Source organism: Ceratosolen solmsi, unplaced genomic scaffold, assembly GCF_000503995.2.
Source record: "Ceratosolen solmsi marchali unplaced genomic scaffold, CerSol_1.0 scaffold35, whole genome shotgun sequence".
Lineage (NCBI taxonomy): Eukaryota > Metazoa > Arthropoda > Insecta > Hymenoptera > Agaonidae > Ceratosolen > Ceratosolen solmsi.
In genome coordinates, this window is record NW_011948423.1 from 3,540,183 (window position 1) to 3,555,631 (window position 15,449).

A 15,449-nucleotide genomic window follows, 5' to 3' on the forward strand; every position below is an offset into this window, starting at 1 on the left:
TATATTAATTATTATTTTAAATAATTTTTTAAAATTTTAAATCTTAACCTTGACGGTAAGATGAGACTGCGGTTGTATTTCTAAATATATATATATATATTAAAAAATCTTTGTAGAATAGCGTTTAACAAAATTTTCACGGTAAAATAATAGTTATAAAATAATATACCAAAAATATAAAGTTTTTACTCTGTGGCAAATTACAAAAATCAAATGTTTTCATTACTTAATTAATTGTTTACGTTACATTACCTATGATTACATAAATATTTAACATCATAGATAAATTACGTAAAAATTGGCGAACCTAAGGTTAATTAATAAATACGGCTTATTGGTCGAATAAAATAGACAATTTAGTAAATAATTTTATTTTTTACAGCTCCATAGGATAGAATACGTTCACAGTCGACATCTTATATACCGGGATGTAAAACCGGAGAATTTCCTCATCGGACGAAATACGACCAATAGGGAAAAGATCATTCACATCATCGACTTCGGACTAGCCAAAGAGTACATAGACCTGGAAACCAATAAACACATACCTTATCGAGAACATAAAAGTCTGACGGGCACAGCGCGATACATGAGCATTAACACACATCAAGGAAAAGGTTAATGAATAATTCGATTTTTAATTAAATCAGGATCATTGCGGGCTAATGTAGTAAAATACACATTATTTGCCCTGACCTTTCTTTTTAACGGCCGATAATAACTTTATTGTTTTTTATTTATTATGTTTAAGCCGATTATAAAGCATTATTGCAAGTATATGTTTTTGCATTTAATTTACAGCTTTATTTTAAATGGAACACATACTGTAGTTCGAAATTCATAGCGAATTTATAAAGTTATAATGTTATATCACCGATTTTTCATTAGTCAGCGTGGAATTCTACTTTACTTGAATTTATATTCACGTTGATCACGAACACTCGGATATCCCTTTTTATAGCACAAGTATAGTCGAAATTAAAAATCCATTTGTTTAATGTCAGTGTAAAGGAAAATAAATTTAAATCGGCCGATATCTTGGATTTTTTTTACATTTGAGCCATGTCTATTCGATATATTCATTTTATAATATACGCAAAGCTATAACTTTGAAGACCCTTAAAAAATATTTCGAAATAAAATCATTCCTAAGGTTTATTACTATCCTGTATATACACACATACACACACACACACACACACACACACACACACACACACACACACATATATATGATATGATATGATATGATATATACAATGGCATTTATTATCGACAATCAAAATATACTAATAATTTATGTTAAATCGGTTTTATTGATTTTTTTTTTTTAAGCCATTGGCAATACGATATCGAAGATTAATTTATAAAAATGAGAAACAAACTTCAATGTCCATTGGAACGTACATTTAAAATAAATCTTATAATTATAAATATTTAACAAAAACCATACTTTCCAATCTTACGGATTACGCAAGGCTGTTGTGAAATTGTTTTTTTTATTTTTTTATTTTTATTTTTAATATTGTTTCACAGAAAGTGACGAATCAGTTTTATAAATGTATAAATGTGGTAGTACGAAGAGCGAGTTCGTCCTAGATGCACAAGTTATAACATATATCGAATCACTATTTTTTCACTCAGATCAATAATCAGTTTATTTAATGACGTTATTATTAAGCTTCTACGTTCAATTATTACTGCCTTATTGCAAATAAATTTCTAATATTTAAAAAGTGGGTTAATTGTATGAGAGGACATGGATGAGATGCTGCGAGGACTGCGGAGCAACTAAAACATTAATACAAATTAAGAATTAAAAGGCAACACTCTTGTTTACAGAACAAAGCCGAAGAGACGACCTCGAGGCGCTCGGACACATGTTCATGTATTTTCTAAGGGGTAGTCTGCCGTGGCAAGGACTGAAAGCCGACACTCTGAAGGAACGATATCAGAAAATCGGTGATACGAAACGCGCCACGCCGATCGAGGTACTGTGCGAGGGTCATCCCGAAGAGATGGCCACATACCTGCGCTACGTGCGCAGACTCGACTTCTTCGACACACCGGACTACGAGTACCTGAGGAAGCTCTTCCAGGATCTTTACGACAGAAAAGGCTACGCCAGCGACGCCGAGTTCGACTGGACGGGCAAAACCATGGTGAGTGGCACGTTGTTTAGCTTGCCCTTGACTTTATTTCCATTTCCTTCGCGATCTCTGTACGTTATCTCTCTCTCTCTCTCTCTCTCTCTCTCTCTCTCTCATCCTTCCATTCTCCCCACTCTGTATCAATCTGTCACATCTCTGTCTGCATTAACTTTAACTTTGACATCTTAACAATATATCTTAATTGACTTGCAACTGAGGCATGGATAAGAGACTTTTTCATTCTGAGCATGCGCATGAAATTTTCAAGGCAAAAAAATGACGGGTGAACTCCTCGACACACGAGGTTCGATAAAACAGAAAAAATGTAATACGAAAGAAAAGTGCACGAGAACCGCATGGTAAGCGACTCTATGAGTGCATAAGAAATGGCAAGTTCTCCGCACGTTTGCAAGTAGTTTTCGTGAAACATAGAGCTTACCGAATTTTTCTCAACATTTGCATGCTGCCCAATAAACAATGTACGTCCTGTAGCCACCAAACTTCGCGCAGCTCAGAGCACTAAGGATGGCAGCCCCATCGCATATACAGAAAACTAAATCCGACAAGGTTGGTAACCTTTATCAACTTTGTTTCCTATTATTTGGATAATAATCATATAAGCTTTCGTTAACGTTGTCATCGTCTTCTAGTGCAATATCGTTTGTGTGCTCAAGTACGTTGTAAGCCAAAAGTTACTCTCATTCAAATTATTATTTCTTTTTAGTTTAAGGCATCTAGACTATGATCATTGTTATTCGTGATTCTTTTTAACATTCGCTAATGGACTTAATATTTTTTTGCAGTCGACGCCAGTAGGATCGTTGCAGACGGGCCATGAGATCCTCGTCTCACCGAATCGAGACAGACATCCTGCAAATTACAAGGTAATTGAGATTATCCGTTAGAGCTTCGACGCAGCATGCAAATTTGGTAGCTGATATATTTTTTTTTTTTTACCTTTTTTTTCCATTCGTTTTTTGACCGTATGATTAATCGCATGAGAAAACGTTGAATCGAGATTGAAGTAATTTAAATTATTCTATTCTAGAAGCTATACGTTTGTCTTAACTGCGCGATCTTGCAAGTTAATTATGAAAACAAAACATAAATATATGCTGTAAAATAAAATAAAAAAAATAAATAAAAAAAAAAAAATTAGCGAATTCAAAGATATTTTGATGAATATGTACTTTAAATGATTGCCTTCTTTCATTGATTGCACTGGTCGGATTAATCTCGGGATATCTGATGCGATTTAAAGGAATGCAATGATAACGAAGATTTTATTCTCATAACGGATGAAGTTTGTTGTGTGGAGATGCACGGCAAATACGTAAGCTCATTAAAAAATATTTTTTAACAATATATTCCAGTATATAAAGTAGGCTAAGTTAACGCTATATCGTATGGCTACGTCCCTGCCAAATTAGCTTTTTTGTTTTTATTTTCGTTTTTATATTTATTCAGATAGACTATGAAAGCGTAGATAGAGCCTCTTTTGTAAAACGGTGTGTCGAGCGGAGCGTAGATATTTATGTCTTGGATACAATTATCACCAGGTCTTTCGGCAAAATTGTCACTAGTAATAATAGTTGCTTTTACGTTTTAAATAGCTGCTGTAGAAAATATTTTACTTCATTTTCTATATATATATTTTTTTCTCTTTCATTTGTTTGTATATAGTACTCAAACATTGCCATTATAGTAACATCAAATGTATTTTAATCATAACACAAACACTTCGAATGGAAAGTTTGTTTACTAAACAAGATTTAGCTTATTTATAAAGCCAATGGTATAATTAATTTGCCTATAAACTATAATTAGCCGGATAATCTGCAATCATTGATTTGCGATATAAATATCTGAAAATAATCAATTAATTTACCACAATCATTAATATTGTAAACCTTTCTAAATTATGTAGAGCTGATAGTAAAGTGAGATATAAATTTTGTTAAAATTAAAATTCATTTTTTAATCCCCAATATTAATGTTAATTCAAACGAAAGAAATGACTAATAATATGATGATAAAACGATGTGTTGCTTTTGGCATTTTTAATTATATTTACACGATCGAAAGGAATTACACAACATATAATCCGATTATTTCTGCTTGAGATTGAAATTGATCACTCAATTTTTCGATATAATCTTCCAAGCATTTAAAATTTAATGATAATTTGATTAAAATAAAATCTTTATTAGTAAGCAAACGGTGTTCTCTATAAACTAATGAAACTCAGCTGTTAAGACAAAACGTAAAAGTGGAAAAATCCGTGTGCCGCGGGCCACGTTCCATTTTGCCAAAGGCGCCTGAGTGACGAGTAGGCGATAACAAGCATACAAGTCATGAAATAACTAGTCGGTTGCATTACTTAAGGAACATACCGATATCCTCTTTTTTTTTTTTTTTTGACTAACTCCTATCGTTTGCGACACTGCGTCGTGTTTATTCCTTCAGGACGCGGCTGGTGACGGGGTGGGAGGAGGGGGCGGTAAGGGGGTAAGGGGGACAATCAAGCAATCGGGCGCCAGTGGCACCTTGACACCCGCCGACAGACATGGCTCCGTACAGGTGAGTCCATATCCTCTTCTTTTCCATCGCTCTTCTTTGCTCTACTCTACTCCAATCCCCCTTCCCTCTCTTTCTTTATCTTATAACACCACTTCTCACACCTTCACCTCACCGAATCACACGGAACCACGACACATACTGCGCTACAACATACTACAATCCATCACAACTCGACTCACTCTTTTTTTTTTTAATTTGCATCCTTATATGACCTCTCTTCATTCTCCTCATTACCAATCTTTGTTTGTTACTATTTTCAGTTTGTGCTCTATTCAGTATTTTGCCCTCTTTACACAATATACTATATTATTTGGTACGATATTTATTCTAACTGACTGTACGTCAATTACATTTTGCTATATAATTTTTTTGTTTTGTTTTTATTTTTTTCTTAAATGAAAAGTGAACCACTGAACCTACGTAAAGTGGGTGGCTAATTTTAATTTATTGTTATTTGTTTCTATTTTTGATTTGATTATAATTCAAAACGAACTACTTATTAGGCATAATATAAACAGTATAATGGATTAAAATTTAACAGTACATGAAACTTTCCATTTTATAAAGGAAAAAAATTTAATTAGCGTTTGTAATTATTAATGATAAAATAATGTAATTAAAAATCCTATCTTGATTTAAAAAAAAAAAAAAAAAAATAGGTAACATTTAAATTTAGAGAAAAACAATGTTACATAAAGTAATAATCTTCGTTAACGATAAGAAAGTAGTGAAATATTAAGAAAAATCTTTTTTGTCACTGAATTATCTTAATTTAGTTTCCTCCTTATCTGCCTCCCTGTTTCGTAATACCCATCTCGTTACTAAATTAACTCTAAATCATTTATTGTGATACTTTTACTTTTTTTTTTATTATTTTTTTTTTTTTTTTTTGTATTTTTGCGAGTCGACTATATGTTATCATTATTTCTATAATAATTAAAAATAATCAGTCATAGGGCATTCTGAAATTCAATGAACATTACAAAACCTTTTCAATTACTTGCTACGTATGAAAATTTTGTCCATAATATATAATAAAAATAATACAAATATACAAATCACTTTATGATAACATAATTTAATCAGTACTTTCCAATAAATAAACTTTAATACACACGCACGCACACGCATAATATATATCATAATTTCTATTGCAAATAACATATATAAAACAGAAAGCTACATGAGATTTGTATTTCATTCTCATTAACAGCATTACGGAGAGTGAAAAAATACACTTTAGCGACCGGTAACTTCCCTGCATATCGTTAAAGTATAAAAATGCATATCTGATACATGTAAATTTTTTTTAAGATTGAATGTACGAGTTGTTACATATGACAGTGCTGAAAAAGATGTGCGTGAATATGACTGTTCTCATCATTGTTCAAAAACAATCGAAAATTATTTAGAAAAAAGCATTGTGTAGACAATTTATTCTGTTTATTATATCCGTATAAGCAATCACTCGGTAATTCAAGAACGGCGTACTAATAATATTTCGATATATACGGAGCGCAATTTAGGGTCAAACGTTTTCAAAAATACGTTAATAGAGAGAGAGAGAGAGAGAGAGAGAGAGAGAATTTATTACGCAAATTTAAAAGCACTAAAGAAAATTTTGTAATATTGAAAAATTCAATGGTATATGACGAATAAAAGCAAATAAATAACTGGAACTTTTAGAGTACAAAAGACATAATTATAAAAATGTTTATATTCAATATTTTTATAACAGTAAGTTCTTTGCAAATACTACTATTTATTAATATTGATATGCTGTTACGAAATAATATACGTTTATCTGATCTTAGCAATATAATAGACAGTTTTAAAAACTTCTAGACATTCAAATTAACTTTAATATTTGCAAAATTGTCATTAAATGGTAGCGGAAATTTTTAATTTTAAATATTGTTTACATTTCGGATTTGATATTAGATGGAAAATATAGGACAAGTATTATTCAATTTTTCAAGCCAATTTCAACGAACAAAAATGATTTTATCAGTAAAATATATTTGTAACCATATAATTATTAATATTTATGTAAGCAATAACTTAATTTATCCTAGTTTTATCTGCAGTCTATATTTATCTAAGAGATAGCCAATAAATAAATACTTAATGAAATTTGTAACTACGGATTTTCATATAAAATAAAAAATAGCTACCTATCAATCTTCATAAAATGTTATATTTAAGTGCATCGAGATAAAGTCACTATAACCTTTCTTTAAATATTTAAAAATAGATAATAGATTATAAATAGATTGCATGAACTAGAATTTAAGTATTTTTAATGGCTAACATATTGATGGTAAAGGGCTTAAAAATTTATTAATTAACTCTGTATGCTAATCATTATCAATTTAAAAATAAATTTTGAGAATTTATAAAATAATTCATTTTATTTGTTGACGTAATAATTACTCGATAATTTTTGGTGGCGTTAAAATATTATGTATAATAACTTATTGTCAATATCTATTTAATTTTCTTTTCTTCTTCATTTTTAAGTTTAATTATAAAGCTTTATCATGATTCATTTTAATATACATAAATATACTGATTCATGAATCATTTTAATTACGTACATTTTTCATAATACATAATAACATTGCATTATAATTGTATGTAAAAATGTTTATATATACACTAAATATCAATTATCTTCGATATTAGATTGAATTATAGTGTAAAAAGTAGTGTAAAAATTATTAAAATAATTTAACTAAAAATCTTAGAACTGCTTAGCCAAAAGCAAATAATTCATTACTTTTATATTATGCTTTTTTAATTTTTATGACAGCATGTAAGATTTGTTATGTATTTTTTCTTCCGATTCCTAAATTGTAATTGTGTTGTTTTGCTGTTAAGAACTAACATGAATCGCGATTCTGATAATTAAAATAGTTAAAATTTTAGAAATTCTTTTATAAAAAAAAATAATAATAATAAAAAAAAAATTAACGGATTACAATTATATAATTTAAAATGGTAAAGCTCATTTGTAACGCATATCATTATTTTTATATAAAAAATACATATACACATATATTTATTAATAATAGATGTAATAAACGATGATGAATCATTTTGAAAATGAGTTCATGGTCGGGCAGTTTGATTTCGCCCAATATTTATTTACAATAAAGTTTAAAAAAAAATCTTAAAATTTATTATAAACGCTAGATTAATATTGCGTAGAATATTTAAAGCGTTGATTTAAAAAAAAAAAAATATATATATATATATATATATATATATATATATATATATATACTAATAAAAATTCAGTCAACGCCAATTATAAAGACAAAATTTGCTTTTACTTCGGTAAATAAAATCCTGTGAAAAAGTTATAAGTGAAAATTCATATAAATCGATCGACGTTTAGTGAACGATTTGCGTCACGTCATTTTAAAGAATGTAATTTTTAGAAAAAAAAAACGCCTGTAAACATCGGCAAGACCGAGTGTACGTGTCGGAATCCGGATTGCGCTTCTATACAATTTAAGATAAAAGGGATAAAAAAAAACATACGTTTCGTGTCCAAAATTGACATTACATAATTTTTCTCTGTCATTAAATGAATATTAACGTAAAGTTAGAGTTTTGGAAAATGTCAGAGCAGTTTTATCTCTTAATATTACGTTTTTTTTTCATTTTTTTTTTTTTTTTATTTTTTATTAGCAAGCTATAATAATGATAAAACAAAAAAAAACCTAATGTCTCCATTATTTCCACATGATTATTTACTTACTATTAGCATTTATTAATTTCGTACCTTTTTACTTTTATTGGCACTTTCGTTATTAACTCGTTTTAATTTAACTCTGTACAGACCCCAAAACTGTCGCCTTTAATCCACTGATTTAGGTGCTGCGCGCGCCTATAGATAATAAGCGTTCATTTTCAAAAGAAAAACGAAAGTAAATGAATTAATTTGAACTCACCAGGTTGTATCGTCGACGAATGGAGAGTTGGCAAATGATGATCCAACGGCTGGCCACTCAAATACACCAATAACAGCACCACCAGAAGCGGAAATGATAGATGAAACCAAGTTAGTATATATTTTGTAAAATCATTATTATCTCTTTCTCTCCTCGCTCTGGCTCTATCTTTTTTCTTTCTTTCTATAAATATAATACCCATATAAGACACATAATGTGTGATTATGCAACTAATGCATATGTAAAAGTTCGTTTAGTTCTACAGGCCTGTTTTTTTTTTTTTTTTTTTTTTTTTTTTTTTTTTTTTGCCAATTGTTATATAAAGAAAATTATATGCACTAACGAATTCTGAATTTGTTTTCTAGTTTTATATATTTTGCTAATGACATATTTTCATTAATAATAATTTTATAAATTCCAATGGAATCATAAAGGATATTGATTTCTCTTCATTTATGTTTGCATCTCTTGAATAATATATTCATAATAATAAAAAAAAAAAAATTATTAATTTGACGATAATATGTCATATGAAAGATACTAATTCTACGAGAAAGGAAAATTGTCAACGTCAAAAACAATTTATAATCTTCCACCGCATTGTTAAAATTGCTTGATGCGCACATTAATAATCACGCATTATTATTGTTTTACTTTTTTTTTTTAGATCAACACAAATAGCACAAAACAAAAATAGTGTGTCGGTTGGAAATTCTAATAAATATTCAGTAGATAAATTAAGAGCTGTACACGAAGCGTATAGAAAAGTATTGAATACTTACACATGGCCAGTTCAAAATTTTCTTTTAACTAACATTGTAGCGAAGATAAAAAAAGATGGTTATTTTGATATTCCACTGAGGTATGAGTAAGAAATTTTTTGGACAGTCCCAAGAGATTGCTATCATCAAGCTATGCTCATATTATTTGTAATACATATTTTTTTTGTATAAAAAGTGATATTTATTTTACAAAATTAGAAAAATAATTTAGAGAATAAAATATTGCACTTAACTATCACGTATGTTTTTTCTGTTTGTCTTTTTACCATTTCTCGTAAACGCAAAACTTTTCTTTATTAAAAATCGTTATCTTTTATTTATTTACAATTTATTTAACATTGCAACTGTTATAAATTATTTATTACTACATAATTATTTAACGCTTTTTATTGTTATTTTCATTTGGCGAATGGAAATTCGATGCAAATTATTCAACAAGGAATATTTTCTTGAATATTGCAGCAAATTATAAATACATGCAAAAAAAGAAAATATATATATGTATATATACATGAATATGTATAAACAGGTATATATATGACATATGTGTGTATAATTATAAAAATATTTTTTTAAATACATAAAAATTAGTATAAAATGTTATTAAAAGTAATGTTATGATTTCATACATAAGTTTATAGAAGTTTGAACCAAGACTGCATACTTTCTTACGATACGAAATATTTTTTGCAAATAAAATTATTGCACGCGCATGCGCAATCAATGATGCATAGAGTAAAATAGAAATTTTTTGGGCTTATGGAAAAATTAATGTATATATTAATGCTAAAAATATATATATTACAAAGTATTTATCAAGATTTTGTACACATTATTTTTTGTTCAAGAAAAAATATTTTAATTAATGTTCTTCTAAGTTCATAGTCGTTTACGTTTAATGCCGATGACAATATTAAACTAGATAAATTTCACTGCGATCTCGAGATGTTAATCTTAATAGTAATCACGTTGCAGCTTCAGTCTAATTTATTATATTGTACAAGTCTCGGTTTTTTCACTCATATTATTTCATATTAAATTTGTCAATTTCCATTTGTCATGTCAATTTCAAAAAGTTTATATTTAAAGCCTCGATATCAATAATTTTTGCTATTTTACCGATTTACTTAATAATTGCGTTATTTAGCATATTTTACAGTATTAAAGTATACATTTATACATTCATAATGTCAAAGTTGACGAATTAGTTTTTTTTTTCAACCAATTGATTTCTTATCAAATCCATCCCATCGATGAAAAAAAAAAAAATAATAACCCAATGAATTATTAACAATTATATTTACTGCATTGTGTCACATAAATATAACTAATCCAAAAATATTGAATAAAAAAATATTCAAATAAAGAAGAACGTAACGTAGGTATCCATTTATTCAAGCCTCTATTAATTTGGAGAACATACTTTCGACTGTCTCTCATCATCTTTTCCTATAATTTTCAACAATTTTCTGCAGTTATACTTCAAACCTATGAACCATTCATGAATCTTTACCGAGACTTACATATTTTTTAGATTGAATATCATGAAATTTTGTCGTTGATCGGATAAGCTCCGACGATTAAGTTCTTCACGCGATCGGTATCGGGAATCTGTCTTCTCATCAACGGCAATTTTTCTGGAATTTCTCACAAATAACGTAGGTCTAATTTGACAATATGCAAACGGAAGATAAATTAAGCACAAGAGCGCTAGGAGAAAGTGCGTCGGCGGCAAGTATCGAAACGGAGCAAGAAGTAAATTAAACGTACGCCAATACGGCATTAACTCACATATCATTATATCTTCCCTTACACAACATCCCATCCCGTATTTAATTAACGAATTTCATTTCGAGCAGGGAATGTGCTCCATTTGTCTCTGGATAAAGCGACATCCCGCCACTGTATTTGATGCATTACAATAACTGAGCTCACACGATTAAAATATCAAACGAGAAAGCGCACCTGTCGTGATTATCTAAAGCGGACGAATCGAACGCCGGATCCATCTGACGAAATATCGACAATCGTCGCATTATAATTTATATATTTTCTTGTACTAATTTCATTTTGCTCACATCACTCTATCTATCTATATATCTCTATCTTTCACGCTCACTCGTTCCCCCTGCTCAGCCTGCTATTCGCTCTACCTTCCATCGTCCTTCCCTTCCCTTCCCACGCCCTTCCCTTCCCTTATCACTCACTCTATCTGTTTTGATAATTCATCGCATGCGCACCTCGTGCCAAGCAGCCGAATACACGCACCCACCCACGCATGCACGCACGCACGCACCCACGCACCCACTCACTCTCGCTGGCTCGCTCGCTCGCACATCATTAAAATCATTAAAAAAATACAACAAAACTAAGAAAAAGAAAAGAAAAATAATTAAACAGTAATAATAATAATAAGAAAAATAAAAGAAAGGCCTCAGAAGTGAAAGCGATTCTAAGTCCCATTAGTATTTGCTTAATTTCCAGATGCTGCTGCTTCTTCAAGCGAAAGAAAAAGAAAAGTGGCCGACAGAAATGACTGACCGTAACGGTCGGTCTCGGGGGTACCACGGTTCAGTGTACGGGTGTTAATGCCGGGGGCGGAGCAGGAGTTGGAGAAGGTGGAGGAGGAGGAGGTGGTGGAGGTGGAGGAGATGGAGGAGGAGGAAAAGGAGGCCCCGTGGAGCGCCTCGGAGCGAAGCGAGGACTAATCGACGGCGGCCGCGTGGCGGCCCTCGGCCGGGGAGATCCGGAGCGCGAGGCCGTAACGCTGCTCCGCGCCAGCAGCCACTCGGTCTCCCGTGACTCGGTCCTGCACACCGTCACCCTGACACCAACCCCCACCCCCACCCCACCGCCTTTGTCCAATTGAATATTCACCCAGACTCGCAAGAAGAAACACGCGCGCGCGCTCACACCCACTTACATGTACATGCGTATACCTGCCTACCTACCTACCTGTTCACCACCCCCATGCTCCCGCACGCCCACCCATCCAAACACACGCGCGCGCATGCAAACAAACAAGTCACACACTCGCGCACGCACACGAAACACAAAACATAAAAAACGAGCCATCGCATAACTACCATGGAAATCGCTACTACTGCAGATATATCAACATTATCATCTTTATTCCTCGTATTATCATTACTATTTTTATTTCTATTATTATTATTATTATTATTATTATCATCATCGTCATCATCATCATTATTATTATTATTATTATTATTATTATTATTATTATTATTATTATTATTATTATTATCATCATCGTCATCATCATCATTATTATTATTATTATTATTATTATTATTATTATTATTATTATTATTATTATTATTATCATCATCGTCATCATCATCATTATTATTATTATTATTATTATTATTATTATTATTATTATTATTATTATTATTATTATCATCATCGTCATCATCATCATTATTATTATTATTATTATTATTATTATTATTATTATTATTATTATTATTATTATTATCATCATCGTCATCATCATCATTATTATTATTATTATTATTATTATTATTATTATTATTATTATTATTATTATTATTATCATCATCGTCATCATCATCATTATTATTATTATTATTATTATTATTATTATTATTATTATTATTATTATTATTATTATCATCATCATCATCTTTACACTATGATTATGATTACGATTACGATAATTATGATTATTATGGTTATTATTATTATTATTATTATTATTATTATTATTATTATTCATCGTTTTCACGATCATCAATCAATAATTATAACTTGATTCCCCTCGTTTGCAAGGTCATTGGTCTGTTATCGTCGTCGTTATCGTCGTCACAGTTTCATTCTGGTACGGAGCTCGTACGGAAAGTTAAAAATATTGTTGACGGAAAGTAGCTTAATTATTTGTGCGACGAAATATGCTTCTTCACGACGTAATTATCTTGTGCTTCTCGAGATAAAAAGTATACACATATATATGTATATATCCATACGTGCATGTTTTTTATTATGTGTGTGTGTGTGTGCGCGCGCGCGTGTGCGTGTGTGTTTGCACGCGCCTGCTTGTATGTATATGTATATATACGTATCCATGTGCATGCATGTGTGTGTGTGTGTATGCATGTGTGTGCGCGCGTACATGCATACATATGTATGGACGCATGTATGTATATACATATATATACATATATATATATATATGTGTGTGTGTGCGTGTGTTGTGTGTGTTGTGTGCGCGCGCGCGCGCGTTTGCGTGCGTCTGTGCGCGTGTGTATGTATGTATATACATAAATGTATGAATGTATGTATGTATGTAAGCATAAGAAACAAACTGTGACTGGTTACTGCGACCGCAAGATGTGTGTTCGGTCGAAGTGTACCGATTTTTTTCGGCAGAGAGAAATGTCGTTCTCGTTGATGGAAAAATTTCTTTAAGGAATTGAAACAAAACGTTCTTGTGAGAAATAAAAGGTTTTTCTTAATTTCTCGTGTAATTTGTTGATTTGACTTGTATTTAAGATAATTAAATTAATTATTTAATGTAGCGTGCGAAACTGCTAAGCCCATTAGGTGATTTATTTTTTTCTTCCATTGATTTTAGAAATTTTCCCATCCATCTTTAAAAAGAAATATGGTTAAGTAAATAATTAAATAAATAAACAAATAAACGATAAATAATAAAAAAGGAAGCATGTTCCTAATTTAAAGGGGTATGTATTGTCTACATTTACCTCGCGACTTAAAAGTATCAACCTAACCATCAATAAGCTGCTCTAATTATAAGATATTAGGATTTGTGTAAGAGTCGTATTCACTAGAGAGCACAATAAAACGATAATAAGCCGTTAAATTACGCGAAGCTTTAAGTAAATAGATTAAATGGCGTGTCGTGCAATTATTGGATAATATGTGGCAAAAGCATTCCAAAAATTAATTATTTCCCATTGTTAGCGTTCACATATAATTTCTTGAAACTTAAATAGAACAATGTTGTTAATGGCTTTCTACATGCGGCTCCGGAGAATAGGAATAATAGACAAATCCAAGTAATGTTTTTTTAATAAGAACCTCTTATTAATACATAAGGTTGCACGGTTAATGTCGACATTGCACATCTCGTTAAGGAATGAACAGAAACTACTACGATCATAAGTTGTACTAAAAATACTACTAAGCAAAAAAGAAAAACAACAAAAACAAAAAAAAGAAAAGAAATCAATAAAAAAAAAACAACAACAACAACAACAACAACAACAACACTTGCGTTCGAAAATGTGATAGCATTATATATTATGGGCTCAATTTAAACTTTTTTCTGTTTCGAACTACACTTTGATACCATTGACTACATCGTATTGTTAACATTTGCGTATTATACATAGTTTAAACAAAATTTAATGCAAACAAATTTTGCCTTTTAGAGAAATAATTGATTAAATGGTAATTACATGTTGAGTAATAGTTTTTCGCCAAGAAACTTTTTAATTGGTTACGTCAAATCTACTCGATATATGCATTATGGAGGCTTTATTAACGCTTATGAACTAACAAAGAAAGTTATATATATATTGTTTTATACGCCGACCTATTCTTCGCTCGTAAATGTCAACATTTAACAAAAAGTTGTGGGTACTGCGGCTTCGTTAGTTGGCGACGAAATGTAAAAATGAAAATTCTTCTTTCATTTTCACGAAAATGCGTCGCACGTGAATTGGGTGGGAAGACGCTAAAAGAAAGTTTTATTTGTAATAAAAAAAATAAATAAATAAACAAAAAAAGAAGAAGAAGAAAGAAACCACACAAATATAAAACTAAACCTAACATAACATAACATAACATAATAATAATAATTATTATTATTATTATTATTATTATACAAATAATGTCACGAGCGTACATAATACTTACATAATGCCGAAATATTGAGAGCTAATGTAATGTAATAATAAATTGCCTTTTAC

General features: G+C 30.4%; 1 protein-coding gene across 9 annotated transcripts in view; it reads left to right on the plus strand.

The window, feature by feature from the left end:
* gish (casein kinase I gish) overlaps positions 1-12,630 on the plus strand; it is a 36,049-nt gene extending 23,419 nt beyond the window's left edge. For 2 of the 9 annotated variants that reach the window (XM_011499517.1, XM_011499518.1), the window contains 7 exons: positions 383-617; positions 1,843-2,162; positions 2,954-3,034; positions 3,412-3,483; positions 4,617-4,730; positions 8,693-8,799; positions 9,357-9,596. In XM_011499517.1, coding sequence (XP_011497819.1) covers positions 383-617; positions 1,843-2,162; positions 2,954-3,034; positions 3,412-3,483; positions 4,617-4,730; positions 8,693-8,799; positions 9,357-9,561 — 1,134 coding nt within the window. In that variant the 3' untranslated portion in view covers positions 9,562-9,596. Of the gene's footprint in view, positions 1-382; positions 618-1,842; positions 2,163-2,953; positions 3,035-3,411; positions 3,484-4,616; positions 4,731-8,692; positions 8,800-9,356; positions 9,597-11,937 lie in introns of those variants that run through there. The other 7 variants (XM_011499521.1, XM_011499522.1, XM_011499524.1 and 4 more) reach the window with 7 other exon arrangements.
* The last annotated feature ends 2,819 nt before the right edge of the window (positions 12,631-15,449 follow it).